This window comes from Lissotriton vulgaris, chromosome 7, assembly GCF_964263255.1.
Source record: "Lissotriton vulgaris chromosome 7, aLisVul1.2, whole genome shotgun sequence".
Classification (NCBI taxonomy): Eukaryota; Metazoa; Chordata; class Amphibia; order Caudata; family Salamandridae; genus Lissotriton; species Lissotriton vulgaris.
In genome coordinates this window covers 1,186,962,263-1,186,983,575 of record NC_141695.1, presented here as the reverse complement: position 1 = coordinate 1,186,983,575, position 21,313 = coordinate 1,186,962,263, and the positions used below count along the sequence as shown (strand labels likewise).

General features: G+C 43.3%; 1 protein-coding gene across 1 annotated transcript in view; it reads left to right on the top strand.

The window, feature by feature from the left end:
* The window catches only part of LARS1 (leucyl-tRNA synthetase 1), a 232,182-nt gene that overhangs the window by 187,930 nt on the left and 22,939 nt on the right, over nt 1-21,313 (top strand). The window contains exons 25-30 of the mRNA XM_086931659.1: nt 1,386-1,526; nt 2,780-2,920; nt 5,687-5,797; nt 10,315-10,425; nt 12,459-12,563; nt 21,110-21,205. Coding sequence (XP_086787785.1) covers nt 1,386-1,526; nt 2,780-2,920; nt 5,687-5,797; nt 10,315-10,425; nt 12,459-12,563; nt 21,110-21,205 — 705 coding nt within the window. The remainder of the gene's footprint in view (nt 1-1,385; nt 1,527-2,779; nt 2,921-5,686; nt 5,798-10,314; nt 10,426-12,458; nt 12,564-21,109; nt 21,206-21,313) is intronic.

Here is a 21,313-nt window from a genome sequence, read left to right as displayed (position 1 = left end):
CCAAGATGTAAATTGATACTTGTATAGCGCACTACTCACCCGCAAGGGTCTCAAGGCGCTTGTACGAATACCGCTGTGGAACCCATGCTGGCGTTCCCTGTGAGGCGTCCACTCCTGGGCACCCCCAAGGTGGAGGCCAGGCATCCTTAGCGTTGTGGGGGCCGTTGTGGAGATTAAGCAAGCTATTGCCCAGAGTTGCAGAGTGGGACTCCATGATTGGAATAGGCACCGAGGCGGGAATTATCAGGTCCGCGGAATTTTGAGCCCAAGACCCGCCGAGGCGGGGAATTGAACCCTGGTCCCGGGCTAGACCTCTGCATCAGGGTCTGCCGCTCTAACCATTGAGCCACACTTCTCCACTAGATGTGGAATGTGGAATGCTCTCCCACTGGACCTCCGTGCCCAACCTAACCTTCTGCCCTTTCGAAAGTCTTTAAAGACTTGGCTGTTCCCTTAACCATCTTCCCGCTCTCGTCTGATCTATCCAGATCTTCTGTCAGCGCTGGGACGCTCTCGGGCAGCCATGCGCTTTAAAAATCTTATTACAATATACAATTACTACAGTATTCAGCCTGACAGACCACATTAGAAAGCCATTTGCAGGCCTAGTCAATGATTGGTTAGATCTTGATGTGGCCTGGTCACTGTGGACATTGTTGCTTGAGCGCAGGTAGTATATGTGTTGGCACTCTTGGATGCATTCTACTGACTTGTCAAAGCCACAGTCATTGACATGCCTTTGATGCTGAACAGCTGTTTACTGAGACGCAAAAGCAGTAGATCTATAGCTCCTTGCTTTGCTGCTCAAAGGGGCGATAGAAGTGGTGCAGCTGGAAGAAAGGTGCCCCACATTTTATACCTTTGCTTTTTGGTCCCCAGGAGAAACAATGTACTGAGATCCATTCTGGATCTTCACTTTCATCTGCATCAAGGATAGGAGCGAAGAAATGCAAAAGGTTGTGGCTGATGCATTTAGGGAAGCTGGGTGTGGCTATTGTAGGCTGTTGAAGGAAACTGTGGAAATTGTATGGTAATAGAGGCAACAGTTTTTGGAACGCACTTTTTGAAGAGGTGGTCATTTGTGACAAATTAGATGCAGCCATTTTGTCTTTAAAGTTCTCCGTTTCTAAATATAACTGTGATGAAGCTTATCTATAAGGGCCATACTATGTAAACTTTTGTAATCACAACTTGCTTTCCAAACACGTGAAGTGGCTATTTTATATTTTAGATGTAAGAGTAGTACCAAATTGTCTTTAAGCATTATTCTGTCCAGCTGTTTCATTTTTTGATAGAAACACTTTGAATGTTGTTTTAATGTTATTCTGCTTTGGAAGTCGACCTTGTGCCAGCTACAGTGCCTTAACACCTTGGCTCTGTTTCAGGCTGCAAAAGACAAGTACCGTGAACTGGCCATCGAAGGGATGCAGAGGGACCTGGTGCTCCAGTTCATTGAAACCCAGACGCTGCTGCTGACTCCCATCTGCCCTCACTTGTGCGAGCACATCTGGTCGCTGCTGGGGAAGGTAGGTGGCAGCTGCTAGGGGAGAGGGCTCCAGCAGATGCTGCCCTCAGTCAGAAGAGGCTGCTAAGCAGCATGTACTGTTTGCAGTACAAGGAAGACTGCAAGGTCAGTAGAGCGACCAGGTTTCAGTTCACTGAATCAAGAAAGAGGTCCTAAAGAGATCAACACCAAGGCACCCAGCATGCATGATGAACCCTTACTGACCCACAAGGTTTAGCTAAGAGTATCCTGTTGGAACCAAACCATCCAATTAAAAATAACGTTAGGCTCTAAAGCAATGAAAACTAACTTGCATGCTCAGACGCTTCAGTTCCTTTATTGAAGTTTTCCATAAACTGCTGCTTCCTCCTGTGTATTGATCTTTTTTATTACGTAAATGTTGCTTGACGCTTTGTTGGATATTACAAGTTACAGCCTACATCCAGGAGAACCACCTTACTGACTCGGCGGTGTTTTGTGCAATTTAACACTTTTTATGTTTAGAAAGAGTTCTTGTCTTTCCTCTGTTGGAATAGACACTTCTATCCTGCAAGAGCAGGTTGACGAGTAGGATTGACATCACAAGAAGCACTACAGCGAGTCTTGTGCAATTTATCCCTGTACAAAGAGGGATTTTGTGGCTTCTTTAAAAATTTACTGTATTCAAGAGCCACGTAAGAGAAGCTGACCGTACCCCTTTAATAAGGCCTACACCACATTTACTGTTTATAATACAATTAGTCACCTTTCTTGGAGATAATTAATTACAGGGTGCTTGATTGGAGGCTCTCATTTTCTAGTTTATTGTGTCATAACCATGCCAAAACGAGAAAAATATTATTTTACCTGAGCACACACAGGCCTCCTCTGTACTAAAACCAGAACACGTTGGGCGAAAAGTCCAATTGTTACCGCCCACTTTTCTGTGACTCTTTCGCTGACACTGTGAATCGGCCCCTCCTCTCATCCCATCTTGCTCTTCAGCCATTCCAGCTCTGTTGCTTTCCCCACGCAAATTGATCCAATGACGAGAATGGAACTGAAAGATGCATGTAACAAATCCATGAGACATAATTCACTTTAAGAATTTGTGATAGGTTACACATTTTACAGGGACCGAAGCGATGTGCAGTCACTAGAAACCTTTTGATGGACCCCCTGATCTGTTTTTGCTCTTCAACTCAATTTGGGAATGGTTCTGGGGTTTCACTAATTTCTGTGACTTCATTCCAAGTACTTTTTGATTTGCGATTTTGTTGCTCTCCAAACCAACAGCCTGATTCGATCATGAAAGCCTCCTGGCCAGTGGGTGGTCCTGTGGATGAAGTCCTAATGCGCTCATCGCAGTACCTTATGGAAACAGCACATGAACTGAGACTGCGCCTTAAGGGCTACATGGCCCCAGCTAAAGGAAAGGTGAGATACACACGTTCACACTTAACATTCTAAGTAGCTGGGGGTATATGATGGTAGAAGTCACTGCTATTTAATGGATCAACCTACAGTTCTTTAAGGATGAAGAATGTGAATACTAGAAGGAGGGCCGCTAGAAGAGGTTGACTCGAGTCATCTTTTTGTTGTTAAATGGCTTCAAAAGGCTGTTAGCTCAAATTAGGTGATACATGAAGCCTCTTTTATCCTAAGATACCTCAGTATGAGACCCTGTAACGTTCACTATAAGTCTTTTATCTTTTTCATCCATAGTGTGCCATTATGCCAACAACCATAGTTCTTTATAATTGGCTAAAAGGATTTATAAAACGTTCCTGTTAGTTTGTTACCATGCTGAGCTGTAGTTTCAAGTTAGCTCAGGGCTCCAGTTTCCATCATCATTGAGAGCGAAGCAGGCATGAACCTGGCAGTGTGAAATAGAATCAAGAAGCAACATCTGAGGGGAGTCACAAAAGAAACTCAATCGGAGATGGTCAGTGGATCAGGGAGTCCAAGGCAAAGCAGCAGCTTTGGGACAAGGTATCTGTGCTAGTCTTATGGACCAAGGAATCATAGTTGAGTCAGCTAGTTTGTGGAGTTGAAATGGGAGTAAGAGCTTGTTAGTGGGATGAGGCAGAACATTAGTTAGTAGGCCGTTGGACAGTAAAGCATAGCAGGGAAGTGGTGACTAGTCTTCAGTGTGGGGCGCAGGGTAAAAGTGGGTCACAGCATTAGTTGCACATTGTGCTACTGCAGTGCCACCCCATCCTATCCCATCGCATTGCATTGCCATGGGAAAGGAAATACCCACATGGCAGGTAGGCCATGATTATGCAGGCTAGGGATTCAAATGTAGCTTAACAAGGGAGGATGAGAAATAAGAGAGGGGAACATTATCAGACTTGGTCAAATGGTAAGTAATATGGGTTTGACTTGGATTTACCTGGTTGCTGTAAGGCTCATTTACCATCTAAATGCTGTTTCGGATTAAACTATTCATTGACATATATTGAGTATGATTCGTGACTTTTAAATGGGTGATATTTTATACTGAGAGTTGAGGGCAACGTGAGAGGTTTTTGAGAACTGTGAAGGTCTTTGGGATTGTTGATATTTCCCACTTATTTCTCTCACAAGCCACTCTGTGCTAATCATTTTCCAAGTGACATCACTGTGATGTCCCCAATAAATTAATGTGGCTCTCGTCACAACTCATATTTTAAATATGTGGAAATGTGTTGCTTATTGTTTTCTCAAATGCTCAGCATCTTGTGGCATCAGATGGGTCTCTAGAAGAGCCTTTTATTCTGGTTAATGGACTGTTTCATTCGATGTTAAGTTATATTGATTATTTCTATAGTGCTTTATGCTACTCTAAGTGCTGAGGGTTACTGGAGAAAGAACATAGCATGCGGTCTTAGAATGCAGAGCAGTTAAGGGAGAGGAAAGCAAGTGAGATCAGGAGAAAGGAGCGAAATTAAAGTCAAGGTGATGGATGACTTAGGAATTTGGGCCTGACATAGCAGTCATTGTAGTGTTCAGTAGATACTAGAACAAGTCACAAAGACATTTAGGGAGGCAGTGACTACATCCCCCAAACAGTGTACACAGTGAGACCTCTCGTGCAGCCTTTTTGTAAAAGATACATTTACTTGTGGGCACTTTCCTTAGCAGGGAGATATAGGAATATTTCCCTAAGCCAGTGGTTCCTAACCTGGGTTTCGCGACACGTACTCAAGGATGTTATGTCATGTTGTTTGTATTTGTAAAGCGCATTATCACCTGCAAGGGTTTACTGGCACTGAGCCAGTGTGTGTGTGTCTAGCTCTGCCTATGGTAGGTTGGTTAGTTAAAAAGCCAGGTCTTCAGCTTCTAGCAAAATTCAAGAAGAGTGGATAATGAGGCTGTTTCAAGCTTTAGGATCAACTGCTTAAATAATTAACTTTATATTAGTAGATTACTAAAGTATATCTACTTTAAAACAATAAACGTAGAACTGACAATGTTAAAATGTTCTACAAATGTGAAAGAATTTTAAAATTGGAAGCTAAAAATTAAGTTATTATCCTTAGCATGATTCGTGAGAGCAGTTAAAGTAAAGCAAACTGTAGTATTGTGACCTCAATTAAAGAACTGATGTGCACTGGCAAAAAAAACGTACTTTAGAAGCAAAAAAGACACTGCAATATGCTAGAGCCTATCCGATTACTTTGTCTTTTAGAGATACATCCACATTTTGAAACGCTCCAACCTTTCAATTAAAATTTTAATTTTTGTATATCTTTTCTCTGTATTAAAGTAAACATTCCATAATTTATATATTTTGTTTAATGTATAGTTGTTTCTGTAGTTTTATGTGTTGGTTTGAGGTTCAATTCGTAGAAATTGCTTAAGTAAGGGTCCACTTTTGTCCAGTAGTCATTCATTGGGGGTCCACACAAGTCTAAAGGTTAATAGCTAAGGCCCTAGGAGTTCAGGAATCTCAGATAAGAATGGCATCCGGACTGAAGAAGAGGAGTTCTTTGGTCGCTGCTTAACGTTTGGTCCTTGGACTCATCAAGCTAGGCTAAGTGTGAGCTGGACACGTCTTTTAGCACTTAAGAATGCACCCTAAACCATGCTATGGTAGCCAATAGAAAATGTTTATTAAACCACAGTATGATTACGTTTATGAAGGCAAAACCATTTTGTTTTCAAAGTAGCCCTTTAGCATTTGCTGTGATAGTAATTATTTTTCTTCTTTTCCCGTAGAAGGTGGACAAGCAGCCCCCACAGAGACCATCTCATTGTACCATCTACGTGGCAAAGAACTATCCCCCCTGGCAGCATACGACCCTGTCTGTTCTGCGCAAGCACCACAAGGTAAAGGCACAAGTCAGAGGAAGTGGAGTGGCTCTCTTTGATTTTAATTTAGGTTTCAGAGCAAATCATAGCACTGAGACTGCCTTGAAAAAAACTACGGGAGAAATACGCACGACATTGGATGGTGGAGGGTCAGCAGCTCTGCATCTGCTGGACATATCCGCAGATGTTTGACACAGTGGACCATGTTCTTTTGGTCCAATGGTTGAAAACCATAGGGATAGGAGGAAAGACCCTCTCTCTTTTAACATCATTCTTAGGCAGATCCCAAACGGTACATCTAGGTAAGTTTAAGTCATTGCCATTTGTCTTTCCTTGTGAGGTTCCTCAAGGTTCCTCGTTGAGCCCAATGCTTTTCAACATATATGTCTCTGAGCTTGCCCCGCTGATTAGAAGTTTTAATTTGACTCCCACTTCCTATGTTGACTATACCCAGCTGGTAATTTCGAACAGTGGATAAGTATGTTAATCACTCCCGCAAACTACATGACTGTATGATTGCTTTGACTAGCTGGATGATAAGGCAATGCTTGAAGCTGAACTCAAGCAAAACTGAAGTGATATTGTTTGGTAATCTCTTTCCACCTTGGTCTCCGGCTTGGTGGCCAGACAACCTGGGCTCTCCTCCTTCACCAGTAGTTACAGCCAAGAATCTCGGCGTTATTATGGATGAAAAACTTAATTTGTGTCTTCTTCCCATCTTACCATCAAAACCTTAAGAAAAAATCCTTCCCTTCATTCCAAAAAATACCAGAAAAACGGTTGTGGCCTCGCCAGTTTTGTCCAAATTGGACTCTTGCAGTGGCCTATATATGAACCTCCAAGCCAGACTACTTAGGAAGTTGCAGGCGGTACAAAATGCCGCAGCTAGATTAATCCTGGACATTCCGAAGTATCAGTCTGCTAGGACAGGTATCCCGGACCTTCATTGGCTTCCTGTCTGCCAGGCACTCTACATTGCTCACAAGGCACTGCATAGAGAAGGTCCTAAATTTCTTTGGAATGTTTTCAGCTGGTACTCTCCAAATAGACCTCTTCGATCAGCTAACGCCAGCTTGGTGACCACTGCTAGAATCAAAAAGACGAGCTAGGGTGGTGGGGGCTTCCGCTATAATACCATCAAGCAGTGGAACTCTCTCCCTTTATACCTCAGGACGATACCTAACCTCCTCAATTTCAGAAAACAACTTAAGACGTGGCTTTTTAGAAATGAGCTTTCTTGGCGTAGTATGTTTGAGCTTGAAAGCTCCAAGACACCTACGGGTATAAACGCGCTATATACGTTTTAATGACAACATAACATAATTTTCAGTATAAAACGTGCCTTAGTCTTAAGTTGGACAGGAGACTGATAGGTAACCTTTCTTTCTATTTTATATGCGAGAACGTTTTTTTGTTGTTTTTTTAACCTTTATTTACCATTTTACAAGTGCACACTGTTCATACCTTGGCTACAAAAGTAAGAAAAAAAACACACCAATGAGAATAATATTCCAATGGGAGCACTATAGCCAGGTCAAAGAATTAAATATAGACGTACAGATTCCACAACCACCAATAAGTCCAACAAATTAAATATTGATGCTACAACCAAGATGTGGCGACTCAAGGGGCTTTACATGAGAGTAGTAATTGAAAAAGTGTAATAACCAGCATAAGATAGGATGTCATACCTTGTAAGTTCACCCTACTCCAGTCGGTTCTCTACCCTGCTCTAGCTGCGAGTCAAGAGTCCGGCATGCAGCCTCCGGGTAACTTCTCAATGGACCCCAGATGTCTTTAGGGCGTAAGGCGTGTGGCAGCGTGCAAGCATAAGTCTCACTATTTGTACTACAATAAGCCAAACTATTCAACCAGTTCTGCAAATTGGGAGCCCTTTTTCCTCCCCAGTTAATAGCAATCTCTCTCTTAGCGAGCAGAAAACCAATAGCAGCAAATTTCCGCACTCCTTTGGGGAAGTACACTTCATAACCCAAGAGTGTCACCTCAGGGATAGGGATAGGGGCAAGAGTGAGGTCAAGCATGTGTCCTAATGTTAGGTGTATCGCCTCCCAGTATGACAGTAGTTTGGGACATGTCCATGTTAGGTGTGCAAAATCAGCATGTTGTGCCTTACACTCCAAACAGTAATGGGGTCTGAACGGATCAATTCTATGTGAGTTCTCTGGGTGATGTACATTCTATGAAAAAATCTATATAGCAATAACCTATGTCGATTACTTAATGAGATATTTTTAGTGACTTCACAGCACTTTTCCAACTGGTCATCCAAGATGGGGTGTCCCAAGTCGGCCTCCCATGCCTCGCGCAATTTGGCGTTGTTAATGGGGAGGAGTGCCGAACACACTTAACATAATTTATAAATCAAATATTCCCCCACTGAGTGGTCCATAAAAGTGACAGTGCGGAAGCGATCCTAATCAGTCATGAAGAACACATGGCCACCTGGGAATAAATCTCCAAATTTTACGATTTTAAAGGAGGTAAGAGTGCGTTGTACTAGTCTTTCGCCCATGATAGGCGTCCAGTGGGGGTTGGGAATCAGCAAGGCAGATGCATATGATAGGGAAGCTCCCATAGTTTGTCACAGTTTGTCAGAGGACCAACTGGTGGTGGACACTGTCTGGATCTCATTAGGATCCCTGGGTATGCCCCTAGGGAGCACAACAGACAGGGCGCTAGGAAGTTCAAAATCTCGCCTCAGGACGGAGAAAAGGAATCCTGGCATCCCTGTGGAACCAGACATGTGTGTAACTGCACTGGCACATGAGAAAGTATAGTTTGAGGTCAGAAACTCCAAACCCACCTCTGTCGTACGGCAATGTAAGAATCTGCACCTCACCCTCTGTCACTTGACCTCCCCCCCCATGTTAAGCGGATAAGATGCAAATGAAATGTCTGAAAAAAACTATTTTGCAGGGGGATAGGGATGTTGTTTAACAAATATAAAAATTTGGGGAGGACTATCATTTTAATCAATGCAACCCGACTGGCGATAGACAATGGGAGTCGCAGCCATCTCTCCACCTGCGACTCCAGGGCGACAACTACCTGGCCATAGTTGAGACAAATAATTTGAGCCGAGTATAAATGCATATGGATACCCAAATACTTGGTGGAGTCAGTGCACCATTCCAGTGGGAATTCGCATTCCCATTGCTTTGTGCTGGGAGTCAAGGGGAATATAACTGATTTGCGCCAATTAATATGTAGACCAGAAAATAGTCCGAATCTGACCGTTTCACCAATCAGAGGTTCCAGATTTTTCTGAGGTTCCCGAACATATAAAATGACATGGTCAGCATACAGAGACTAATAGGGGGCCGGTGTTAAACTGAAGTCCTCGCTGCAAGTGTCTCTCCTGAAAATGTCGAACTAAGGGATGCATGGCGAGAATGAACAACAACAGCGACATGTGGCACCCCTGACGTGTGCCACGCGATAATGAAAAGGGGTGAGATAGTGTACCATTCATGCATATTCTGGTGGAGGGATTACTATATAATAAAGCTATGGTAGCGATGAATCCCTTGGGCATCCCCATCCTGTGCATAACCGATATGAAAAAGGGCCACTCAAGGGTGTCAAACGCCTTCTCAGCGTCCAACAAAATTGCGGCAGCTGGGACTTCAGGGCTGATCCTATGAAGAATGGCGAACAGAGTACGAAGATTTAAGGAAGTGGATCTGTGTGGGATAAAACCTGACTTGGTGGGTGAAAAGATGAACTCCAACAGGAGCAATAACCGAAGAGAAAATATTTGAGGCAAAATGTTGTAATCTAGATTGAGTAATGACAGGGGTCTGTACGAGCCACAGTACGCAGTGTCCTTACCTTACATACGAGAAAGTGAAGGTGGGCTGTATATATTGTGTGCCTCCTTACCATAAAATTCAGCTAATGTTTCCAAAGGAAGCACATTCTAATAAGAAATATGGAAAAGTCTAATTTATCTTTAAAAATATGTTTTGCAATCCTGCACTTACTGGGTGGGAGATATTCATTGCTTACTAATACAGTGAAGATACTAAGGCATGTCTGTGGATATCTTGTAGAGGTTGTGCTGTAACCTGAAAGGGGTTTGATGAATTTGTTATCATCACTCAAAGCTCCCTCTGCATTAGTGGCCATATCATACAGGCACCTCCTTTTTCCATTTGCTTTTTGAAAACCAGGAGTATGGAGATGTCGTATTCACAAAGCAATCAAAAGGAAATATGGACTGACGTTCTCCAACTTTTACCCACATAATTAATCTGATGACACTGCTATGCATCACTGTGAACCTGTGTTTCAATAAAGCTACTTGCCATAACCTTACTTTGCAAGGGTTGTTCATTTGACATGCCTCACTAGGGGAACTGGCAGTTCAAGGCTAAATGGGGCTGTCCATTCTAGAGGTAAGGTGGTGGGGTCAAAGAGGGAATTGGAGAATATTTTAGTTGATCACATTGCGTTAGGTGGTTTATCTAGTAGTAAAGTATGCTTTCCTCATGCCTTCTTCTGTTGTCCTTCAGGCTTGTGGAGGACAGCTTCCAGACAACAAGGTTATCGCCACTGAGCTGAACGCTCTCCCAGAGCTGAAGAAGTACATGAAGCGAGTCATGCCTTTCGTTGCTATGATTAAGGTAATCTGGAGTGAGATTGTGACACAGTAATCTTGGAGTGGACTGTACAAGCAGTAAACATGTTTTTGAGGCTGTGCTTTCTGATGAGGGCCCATATGCAACAATCACTTTAGTTGGTACTGTACATAGTGGTGGCTTGTAGTCTTGTTGTTAAAGCAGACGCTTGCTCTTCTCGTATTCAACCCATCTTCTAGCACCAGGGGACTGTGGTACAAGGATAGACAACAATCAAATGGGCTTGACGGACACATCCATGTGGCTGTTGCATTTTTTTTTCTTATGATCCCCTGTGCTGGACTTGGGATCGATGCAGTGACCCTTCATTGCACCCTGTGCTTGAACATTTCCTAAGGCTAATTATGCTAGTAAATTCATCGCATTCAAAACCTCCATTTAAATGTAAGTGTGTGACCTGCATCCAAGGGATCAGTTCCATAGCTGCTCTGATGCTAGACCAGCGTAAACCCAGTTTTAATGGTCAGTAAGAGGAAAAACACCCAAAGCAGTAACAGCTGCTGGCCGGGTTTAAGGTTACAACAAAGCAATGCTAGGTAGGAATCATCCGCTCCTAAAGCGGTAGCGTGCCAAATTTGACACCACAAACATCGTTCATCAAACTTGTACAGTTGTCAGCCAAATACCTTTGTTTGGAGACACCCCTTAATAGCTCCTTCTAGTAATTGTGCACCAAAATATTAATAGCAACTGGTGTTTGCTTGTGGTAGTGTCCAACGTAGCCCAGAATGGCCTCCTCCTTTCGTGATTTGTTGCCAGGCTTCTGAAGTTTCTAGTTTTTGGATGTATACAGACCCCCAATGTTGATCTGCTGTTTTAAGATCTCTGCACATCTGATCTTGTATGGAACACCGGCTCCAAGATTCTTGTCAGTGATCCTCTTGACTACTCTTTGTTTTTTAAATCCCATTCACAAAATCCTATTAAAACGTTTACAACACACCTTTTTAGTGGTCTACATATTTACAGTCCTGCATAAAAAACCTACGTAGTTCCCCCACTAAGAGGTTCGGTGTGAACACATGCTCCGTCAAGGAGTTTCCATTCACTCTTTGTCAAAACTCGCTTCATCACAGGAATTATGCCAAACTCCTCCATGAACGTTTCTGTATTTTTCACCATATGTGCTGCTTGTAAAGACCCTACTTATCAGTGCTGATCTTAGTGTGTTTTATAAAAACCAAGATGGGAAATGTTTACATTCAGTACACAAAAAAGACACTACTGCAACCTTTGTAACAATCACTGTTGAATCCTGTAATTGCATTGGGCTAACAGCACTACGCTACCATGGAATGTAATGATCACATGTAGAGGGTGTTTTCCCCTGCAAGCATGCCATGATGTGGTGCTGGGAAGTGTGTTTTCATTAGTATTTCTTACTTTGGTTTTAGCTTACTTTGGCTTTAGGAAACTACAAAGGCCTATGGAGCAGAATAGATTGCCACATTCAGTACAGGTGTGGATGAGGCTGATTGGGAAAGCTTGTAAAGGACACTGTTTTCTCTCCTACAATCCGATTCTCCCAGTGAGCCTTGTAGTTGCTTACATTATCAGAACCATCAGCTCTGCAACGTTGTTGGCTGATGGATGTGGCCTTTCGGTATCAGAAGGTGAGGAGCCTGTCTGTAGGAAAAAAAGAGATTCGTTGGTGTATAGTTCTGGATCTGGCATTTGAGTTTGGTTGCTGGCAACCTTAATTTGGGAAATCAATGCATGGATATTGTCAAAACCTTGCATCCTTGACCTTTTTCCATACTGGTTGCTGCGTACGCCAATGGTGGATAGACAAACTTTCTGTGTCGGTTAAATATTCCCTATTGGCATGCTGTGGGTCTCTTTTATTTTTTATTTTTGCCGCAAGCCTCGATACCTCTAATACACATATGAAAAGTGATTTAGTGGAATGTGGTAGATGATCCTGGATATTCTGGATCTCTTTTAAATGTTACTAAAATAATGTAGTTCTTTCTCAAGCATGTTTTACTTCGCAACTTAACTTCCTTATCTTCTGGCAGGAAAATCTGGAGAAGAAAGGACCACGGGTACTGGACCTGGTGCTGGAGTTCGATGAGCAGGCGGTGGTGATGGAGAACATTGTCTATCTGACAAGTAACTTGGAGGTTCGTCTTCTTTGGGCTTTAACACATGAAGTCAGGATTGATCAATTTTAATGGCCTCATGATTTTGGCTCTCGACGGCGGTGCCAGCAGAAGTCACAAAGCTAATTGCTTAATTGACAACTGTGGAGCTTGACTACCACAAACTTCATTTGTGTCCGAACCAACTAAAACCTTAGATAAATTAGAAGTATCCATTTGGTTAATGTAATGCACTATAGAACTTACTATATAAAGCTGGATGACTTAAGTTCGCCATACAAACTTGAGGCCCAACGTCTGACAGTGGGATCACAAAGAAGTTGATGGGTTTGTACAACAACTGCTTCACCACCTCACCTTCATTTTATACTGGTAATGATGTACTAGACAGGTGCAGCTCAAAATACCCATTCAGTAAGATTTGCAGAACCGTGCCACATGAGTACCAATGAGGCAGGAATCCATTTTGCAAATTCTGCGTAATGCCTGTGAATACAGACATGGAGGCATGTGAGGGAGAATCTCTACATTCATAATTATGTGATGAAATTTTTTTCTGAGTTGAGCCCTCGTCCCTTTAAGTGACAGGCAGCATTAACAAACAAAAAAATCAAAGTAAGGTTGTGATGCTGTTTCTTAGTCTTCTCTTTTCACTGCCAAAGCTGTCATCACAGGAACTGCAGCAAGGAACCCTGCCAAGCCGGCCCTTAGAAATTTGCACTGGCTGCCAGTCAAAGAACGGGTCAACTTCAAGACCCTGTGCATTGCACATAAAATACTGCACAACGAAGGCCCCCCTATTCTCAGACCTCTTGTGTCCCTTCAACAATCAATTAGACAACTCAGATCTAACTCCCTTTCCCTTGCAAAAGTCCCCAGAATTAGGAAGGCCAGAACAGGTGGTCGCTTGTTCTCGTACAATGCTCCTAGACTGTGGAATGCCCTCCCACTCTCCCTGAGGCAAGAACAAAACCACCGCAGAGTTAGGAAAAAACTGAAGACCCTCCTCTTCCCCTGAGCACTACCCCCCTTGTCTTCCCACTCTCCAGGATGATAGTCACCAGCGCCGGGATGCCCTAGGGTAGCTGTGCGCTCTATAAAACCCAAAATCAAATCAATCAAATCAAATCAAATCTGTGGGTCATCTTAAACTTTGCAATCCATTTCACTTGCTTTGACCGGTCTGAGTCTGGTCAGTGGATTGCAACTGCAATTGCGGGCTCAGAATATTGATAGATCGCATTGTGAATCGTAGGTATGAGTTGGATGCCCCTTTCATGCCCCTCTCCACCTTCTGGATTACAGTGAGTAGTAGAGTACCATTTGTACATTTCGACTTTGGATTTTGCAGAGGCAAAAATGGTTATGTTGCATATTGCAGAATTTGCCCCAAATCTATTCGTACATTATTAAAAATGTTATTTCCTAAGTATTCGGTGACTTTGCTGACTAATGGGGGGTCTCTGTCTTGTATGTTGAAGCTCATCTCATCACATAAGTTTAGTTGTTGCTAAGTTAAACAGGAATCCTTTTCCTGCTAGTAACAACAGTTGCAAGCAGCAGTATCAGACCAAACATGTGAAAAGACCAATTTTATTTAGAATCAAGTATTGTGCTGATTTCAATTAATCTGAGCACCAATACTCCGTCAGATCTTTTGTTTGCTGTATGTACAGTAGATCTGTTAGGATGGCCCTCATACATTTCTCTAGATCAATGTAGGCGTCTAAATTGAATGCAAGTTCTTCTGGCTGTTGTTATTTTATGCATTCATAGAGCTCTAGTGCAAGTAGTTCCTAACATACTACTCTGTGACTGTTCTCAGAAGTGTAAATAACAGTTCGTTGGAGAGCGATCTGCTTGTGTTGGAACATGTACACTGGAAGCATTTGTTACAGGAGTCCAGATATGGTTTTAAAATTGGACGTGTTTGACTCTACTTTTGGGAGAAAAAAATCTTTTTTTAGCGAATAAAAAAGTAATTCATAATGAAAGATTTTTTCAAGCAGGTAAAACATAACTTTTTTTCTTCCAAAAGCCCTTTTTTGCATCAAACTGCAACAAAGTGTTCCTGCATGAGCTCACTGTTAGTGGCAGTGACCTGAAAATATTACTAGAAGACTGGGGCACTGCACTGGTGGAAGCTTGAGCAGGGTTTTGTTTTTGAAACATACTATTTTTTCTGTTGGCAGAACTTTCTTGGGTATACCACTTAACTCCTATGCTCGTTTATACATGGTGCACTGTAACCATACCCACTGATACCAGTTAATTTCATGTATCTCCTGGGATGCATCTATTCAGTTTTGCCCGGCCCATCATCCTCTGTAATAGTGAAGAAGAACCAGTCCATTTATCCTCATAGACCTAAAATGCCCCTTTTCACCATAGAATTTCTGATTATTTATATGCTCATAGTATTGTATTGCATTTATATAGTGCTTACTGGCGTCCAAGCACTTGTTCTGCAAGTAGCACGCTACTCCGGAACCCATAAAGGATTAGTGATAAGTTAGTGAAATATGAAAGTAATTTCAGTGGTGGATATGGTAGTCCGTTATTTCGATTGAGAAGGATAATGGAGGGATAGAAGATGCAAAAAGGTTTGCATTTATATAGCGCATACAACCCCTGATAGTGTATTGAAGCGCTTTTTCAGCGAGTAGAAAGCTACTCCAAAACCCATAAAGGATTAGTGGTGAATTAGTATGAAACCCGTACACAGAACTATCTGAAGAGGCAGACTCATGGAATTCTTCAAGGCTCTGGTAAGTTTTGATCCTATTCTCAGTGCACTGTCCTAGAGTTGTGCACCTTTTTCATATTGGCCTTGATATTTCATAAGCCCCTTCCAACATGTGCCTTCAAGCAATAGACTATCAGGGTAGTGCAAAAGCAGCTTTCAGAGAAGAGGTTCAGGAAGGGTGCCATACTATCTACCTTCATAATAATGGGTTACATTGAAGCATCCTTTGTAATATTTAAATGCCTGTTTCTACCTAAATTCCCATTTAATCCACGAGACAAGCACCCTCCGTGTACTCCATTTCTATGTAATCTGCCACTTTGTGAGGCAATTAAATGAAGGACTGGAATGTGGCCTGAGCAGCCGGCAGTGGGTAAGAATAATGAAAGTATTCCTTCCATCACCTTTTTGAGTAGATGTCCTGAATTCTCTGAATATTCTTAGGCAGGGGTTCAGTGCTTATTCTGTCACAGGATTTGAGGTACACCTCACTAATGAGACATAAGCAGACCGAACCCGACGTGGAGTTGCTTTTGTTGTAGTCTGAAGGGGAATGTGGCATTTGGGCTAGACTTTTATCATTGAAACAGGACAATGGATAATTTGCATATAGAAGGTCTCTGTCTAGAGTGGCATAGTGGATAAAAACCAATGGACTGGATTGCGGCCACGAGGGACTGCCAGTGGGCGAGATTATTTCTAGCATTTTTTCAACTTTCATAGCTTTGTTTGTTTTACTTGCAGAGGCAAGGAATGCCGGGGTCCAGGATGGTGTGATCTGAATGTGGACTGTTTACCGGGGCTTGAGGCAACTTGTCTGCTCCATTGACTGTGGTGGATGCAAAAGGATGCCTTAAGGCCTGCTGAGCTCCCTTTCCATGCTCTATGATCATAGTATTCGTTTTGGGATTGTGCAGGTGGTGCTCATGACCTAAAGTCCCATGACTGCTAAAACATCTGAAATCAGCTATGACGAGCCAGGGCCCTGGAACCTTGATAGTCCAGGGGGAATCGTGGATGGGGCTGAAAGGAGTTCATCATGACCAGGCAATGGATGCAAGTGATTAATCAAAGCTGCAGTGGACCTGTGACATTGGTTCTTTATGCTGTGAGCTCCGAAGGGCTTGCTAGAGGTACTGGCGAATGCTGGACCACATGCAGAGAGACTGTTTTCTCTCGGTTAGCTCTCTGATCCTCTCCGCTCTTTGTGGACATTAGAGTCGTCCCCCCTAAATACGAGGGAGGGAGTTTTCCTAAAGTGATTCTGCCCTCCGCTGGAGTGTTGCCTGAGTTCAAGAAACCCTCTGTCTCACCATCACATCTTAATTCTCGGAGAGTGAAGAGATGGCCTGATTATGATGGTGAGGAAGAAAATGAGCAGAGAGGTGTTTTTTATCAGCATGCTTGCCTCCAAAATGAGGGTCATAAAGAGTTGAACTATGGTCCTGCTGACAACCATGATCTTGCCAAAGGAAAAAAACTGCTGCCCTCAGTCAATGCCCTATATGTAAAATTAAATGTATGATTAAAGCTGCAATTAAGACAGTGGAGGAAAAACTTGATGTTCAGGCCGTTCAAGTCTTGAATGTGGAGGAGACTGATAAACGTTCAGTGGTCAAATTACAGCAGTTACAATCACAGCAGAGTGGCCAAGTCAGAATTTCGAGACTGTAAGAAGAACATAGTTACAAATATCATCTGAAACTGAGTACTGGGTATGAAACTTAGGACAACCTGCTGAGGAAAACCCAGTTTAGATTGCACGCTGCCCCCTCATTGATTGCTACAGTACCACTTACTTTGGTGATGCTGGAGAAGATGACCATAGCAGATAGCATGCAAAAAAAGTAAAGGGACCTTCCCACGTTGCTGAGCACCTCCTGGACCATATTTTCACTAACTTCGGCTACATCTGTGTCAATGAGCCCGCACCAGTTTTCTGGACATGCAACACCCATGTCAAGTTCAGCATCCCGGTCCCGGTCCAAAGAACATGCACCATTGCCAGACCAGCCAGCTAAAACTGGAACATCAATACTGACAAGGACTGGAACACTGCCCTCAACACCCACTTACCTAAACACAGCAACAGCCTCCCCAAAGTCATCAAGAATTTTAACAATTAGATCACTGTCTGCGCCAAACTCGTGGCCACCCTCACACACAACAATACAACCAGATCCAAACTACAGGCCAGTTGGTACACGAAGGAACACAGACTTATGAAACGCCACTGCAAACAACTGGAGTGCCAATAGCAAGATCATTGCAGACAGGAGCAGGATCGAATCCGCCCTGAGCGTTAGCCCAAAATGATATGGATCACCAAACGTACCACTCTGGCGAACCGCTGCAATGCCAGCACCATCAGAAGCAAAGAAATCTTCGCCATTGTGATAATTTCCCCTCACCATCAGCTGCCTACAACTCTTATCACTTCCTCACAGGACCATTGCAACAATCCCTCTCAATACTTCATTAACAAAATCACCGCCATTTACAGGTAGTTTAGCTCAAAACCGGACTCGACAGACCTTGCCAAATGCCTCCCGATTTTATCCAAAGAACCAATGCTAACCCCATGGCCTGTCATCACCCTAGAAGAAACCGCCACCACTTTGAAGTCTACCCACTCTGGTCGCATCGGACCCCTGCCACCACCATGACTACTCCAGAATACTACAATCCATCAGGGCCATTCTCACACCCATTCTGAATGCATCCACCCCTTCCATGACCTATCTAGAGGATTGAAAACACATAACTGTCCTCCCATTGCTGAAGAAACCTTCTGTGGAACCTTCAACCATGACCAACTATAAACTAATCTCCCTGCTTCCATTCCCGGCCAAGGACTCAGACAAAATTATCAACAGACACCTCACCGAATACCTCAACGACCACCTACTTCTTGACACCACTCACTTTGGTTTCAGTACCAATCATAGCATGGAAACTGCTTTCATTGCTGCCACCGATGACAACCGCATGACTCTTAGACAAAGGAGGCAGGGATGCCCACATCCTCCTGGAGGTCTCTGCAACATTTGACACAGTCTCCGACCCCATCCTCACCTAACCCCTACATGACATTGGAATTCAAGGACATGCACTCTGATGGATCTGCTTCTTCCTGACTGGAAGGACCCAGTCAGTCAACCTGGCATTGTACACTTCGGACACCCTCAACCTCATCTGCAGAGTTCCACGAGGCTCCTCATTGAGCCCGACCCTCTTCAGCGCATACATGATCCCTCTAGCATAATCCACTCTCACGCTATCAACGTCTTCTCCTGTGCTGATTACACACAACTCATTTTTCCCTCACAGACCAGACCCCAGTACCCGGATCAATTCCAAAGCCTGCATGACCGATATCGCACACTGGATGAAGTGCAATTGTCTAAAGCTAAACACCAACAAGACTGAAATCATGATCTTCAGGAGGAGCACATCACTGTGGGACTCCACCTGGTGGCCAACAGAGCTAAGACCAACACCTGCCCCCACCCCTACCACCCATGCCAAGAACCTTTGGATCATCAACGACAGCAAACTCAACATGACTGCCCAAGTCAGTGCCATCACTGCTTCATGCTTCCATACTCTGAAGATGCCGAGGAAGATTTTCAAGTGGCTCCCAATCAGCGCCCTGAAAAACTGTCATGGCAAACCATGGTCACAAGCAAACAGGATTACGGCAAAACCCTCTATGCTGGGTTCAACAAATAACTCACTAGATGGCTGCAGACCATTCAGAACTCGGCAGCTGGGATTATTCTCAACCTTCCACGCCACACTCGCATCACACCACACCTAAAAAAACTCCATTGGCTCCCCTTTCACAAACTAGCACAATTCAAACTCCTCATCCACACTTTCAAGGCACTAAATAACACTGGCCTAATTTACCTCAACAATCGCATCTGCTTTCAAAACCTTCCAGACATCAACGCTCGTCTGGCAATGCAGTGGGCAATGATGGTGATCTGCACTCTGCAGGGACTCCGAAAAGATACAGCAGACATTGCTGCTTATGAAAGTAGTGATGGACAGTACCCATTTGATAACATGGCTAGGAAAAAGGATCTTGTGGCTATTTATATAAAGTGTGCAAGATAGATCCAGGATTAAAACTACTATCCAGTTAAATTAAAAGCAGCTCTTCAGTATTTTCTATACATGCTTGGATGCTGGTTCATCAACAACCCGTAAGGAATTTCACATGAACTTCCCTGAGGGAAGGGCAATAAAGGACAAGGTATTTTGAGTAATGTATTACTTTCCACTGATTCTGTGTCTTTGCTAGCCTCTTTCTTCCTCCTTTCCATTCCCTGAGCAACTGGGGGTCACTTCATAATGGTTAGCATTATATTGGGTTGTTATTTCATTTTAAAGCTAATTAGCTTTGCATGTGGATGACAGGCTTAGTGAAATGTGTAAATGTACTGAGGTATTGTTACACTCTGGATTGCGCTATGCTTTCTCTGCTAATCTATAAATAAAGATTTAAACCTAATCACCTTTTGAATGGGTTTGTAAAAGATTGTTATCTTTCTTGTAATTCTGCCTTTTCAATGAAACTAACATGAATTTTGATAGACCCACTCTTTCTTTCTGGCCCAATACTAAATTACTAATAAACTGTTAGTTATCACATTTGACATTACACCAACCTGACTAATGTCTAAGACGTTACGTTGATTGTCGGTGGAAGATGGGAGAAGTGCCTAGTTTGAAACAATATGATGTGTGTGAGGAAGAGCTTGAAATAAGAAGGAACCTGCTTGGTGGTTTTGTTCTATGTCAACGTCCAAGAACTGTTAATTAAATAACCTACCTCAGGACAGCTATCTAGGATCCCTAGGAAAATGTGTGCAATGCGTATTCGAGGTTTAAGTTTGGTTTTAGTTTTGACTGCATTCCTAATTGATCTATTTTGGTGTGACCCTAGACTTAGCGGGAAAGCAATAGACGCACAATTGATGGACAGAATGCAGAACAAATGAAAACATTTACCCCCAGTCAAGAGATCTGGGTTAAATCCATCATTATTTTGCTCACTATGCCACCCCAGGTTAGACCTAGCCATATGCAAATCAGTGTTGACCCTGTGCCTGGAACAGTCAAGCCCGGACTGCTAAGCCAGGTCCTCCCAGGACCGGAAACCAGCATCCCAGGACCGGTTTCGGGGTTTCACCCTTCATCAGCCAGGATAGCTTGAATCCAGGGGATTTAACCCAGGTCTGAGACTGGGGATGAATGTTTGATTATTTCAACATTCTGTCCATCATCTGTTCTTTTTGCATTTATCACCCTATGTTGGAAGGGTATGCCCAGACGTGGGTCCCATGCTGGCTGCACCACCAGATTCAAGCTAGCCTGGCTGATGAGGGGTGTTACCCCGAAACCGGTCCAAGGATGCTTGTTTCTGGCCCACGGAGGACCTGCCCTGGCAGTTCGGGCAGGACTGTTCCCGTGGGGTACAGGGTCAAGACTGATTTGCATATAGTTGGGTCTAAACTGGAATGGCGTGGCGTGCAAACAATGAATTTAACCCAGATCTGTGACAGGGGGTGAATGTTGGATTCATTCAGCATTCCTTCCATCATCTGTTCTTTTTGCCCAAGTCTTTGCGGGGCTACATGCCTATTGGTAAAGCTAAACCCTCCTGTTAGATCACAGCGCCATAAAAACGCGCTATTCAACCATGTAGCCAGAATCAAAGCTCTGAATCTCGTCAGCAGTTTGTGATGATATGCATGTTCTGCTTTCTTGTGTAGTTTCTAAGTCTCTCTAATGTTTCCCATTACATGCCCAGCTGGATCAGATTGAAGTGAAATTCGCCTCAGAAGCCGATGACAAAATACGAGAAGATTGTTGTCCTGGGAAGCCATTTTCTGTGTTCAGGACTGAAGTAAGTGAGAAGAGGATTTGCTATATATATATTTAAAGCGGTCTACATGCAGTTTGACTGCCTGTCAGTAAATAAAATATCAACTGTTGAGCTTTAATGTATTTTCAC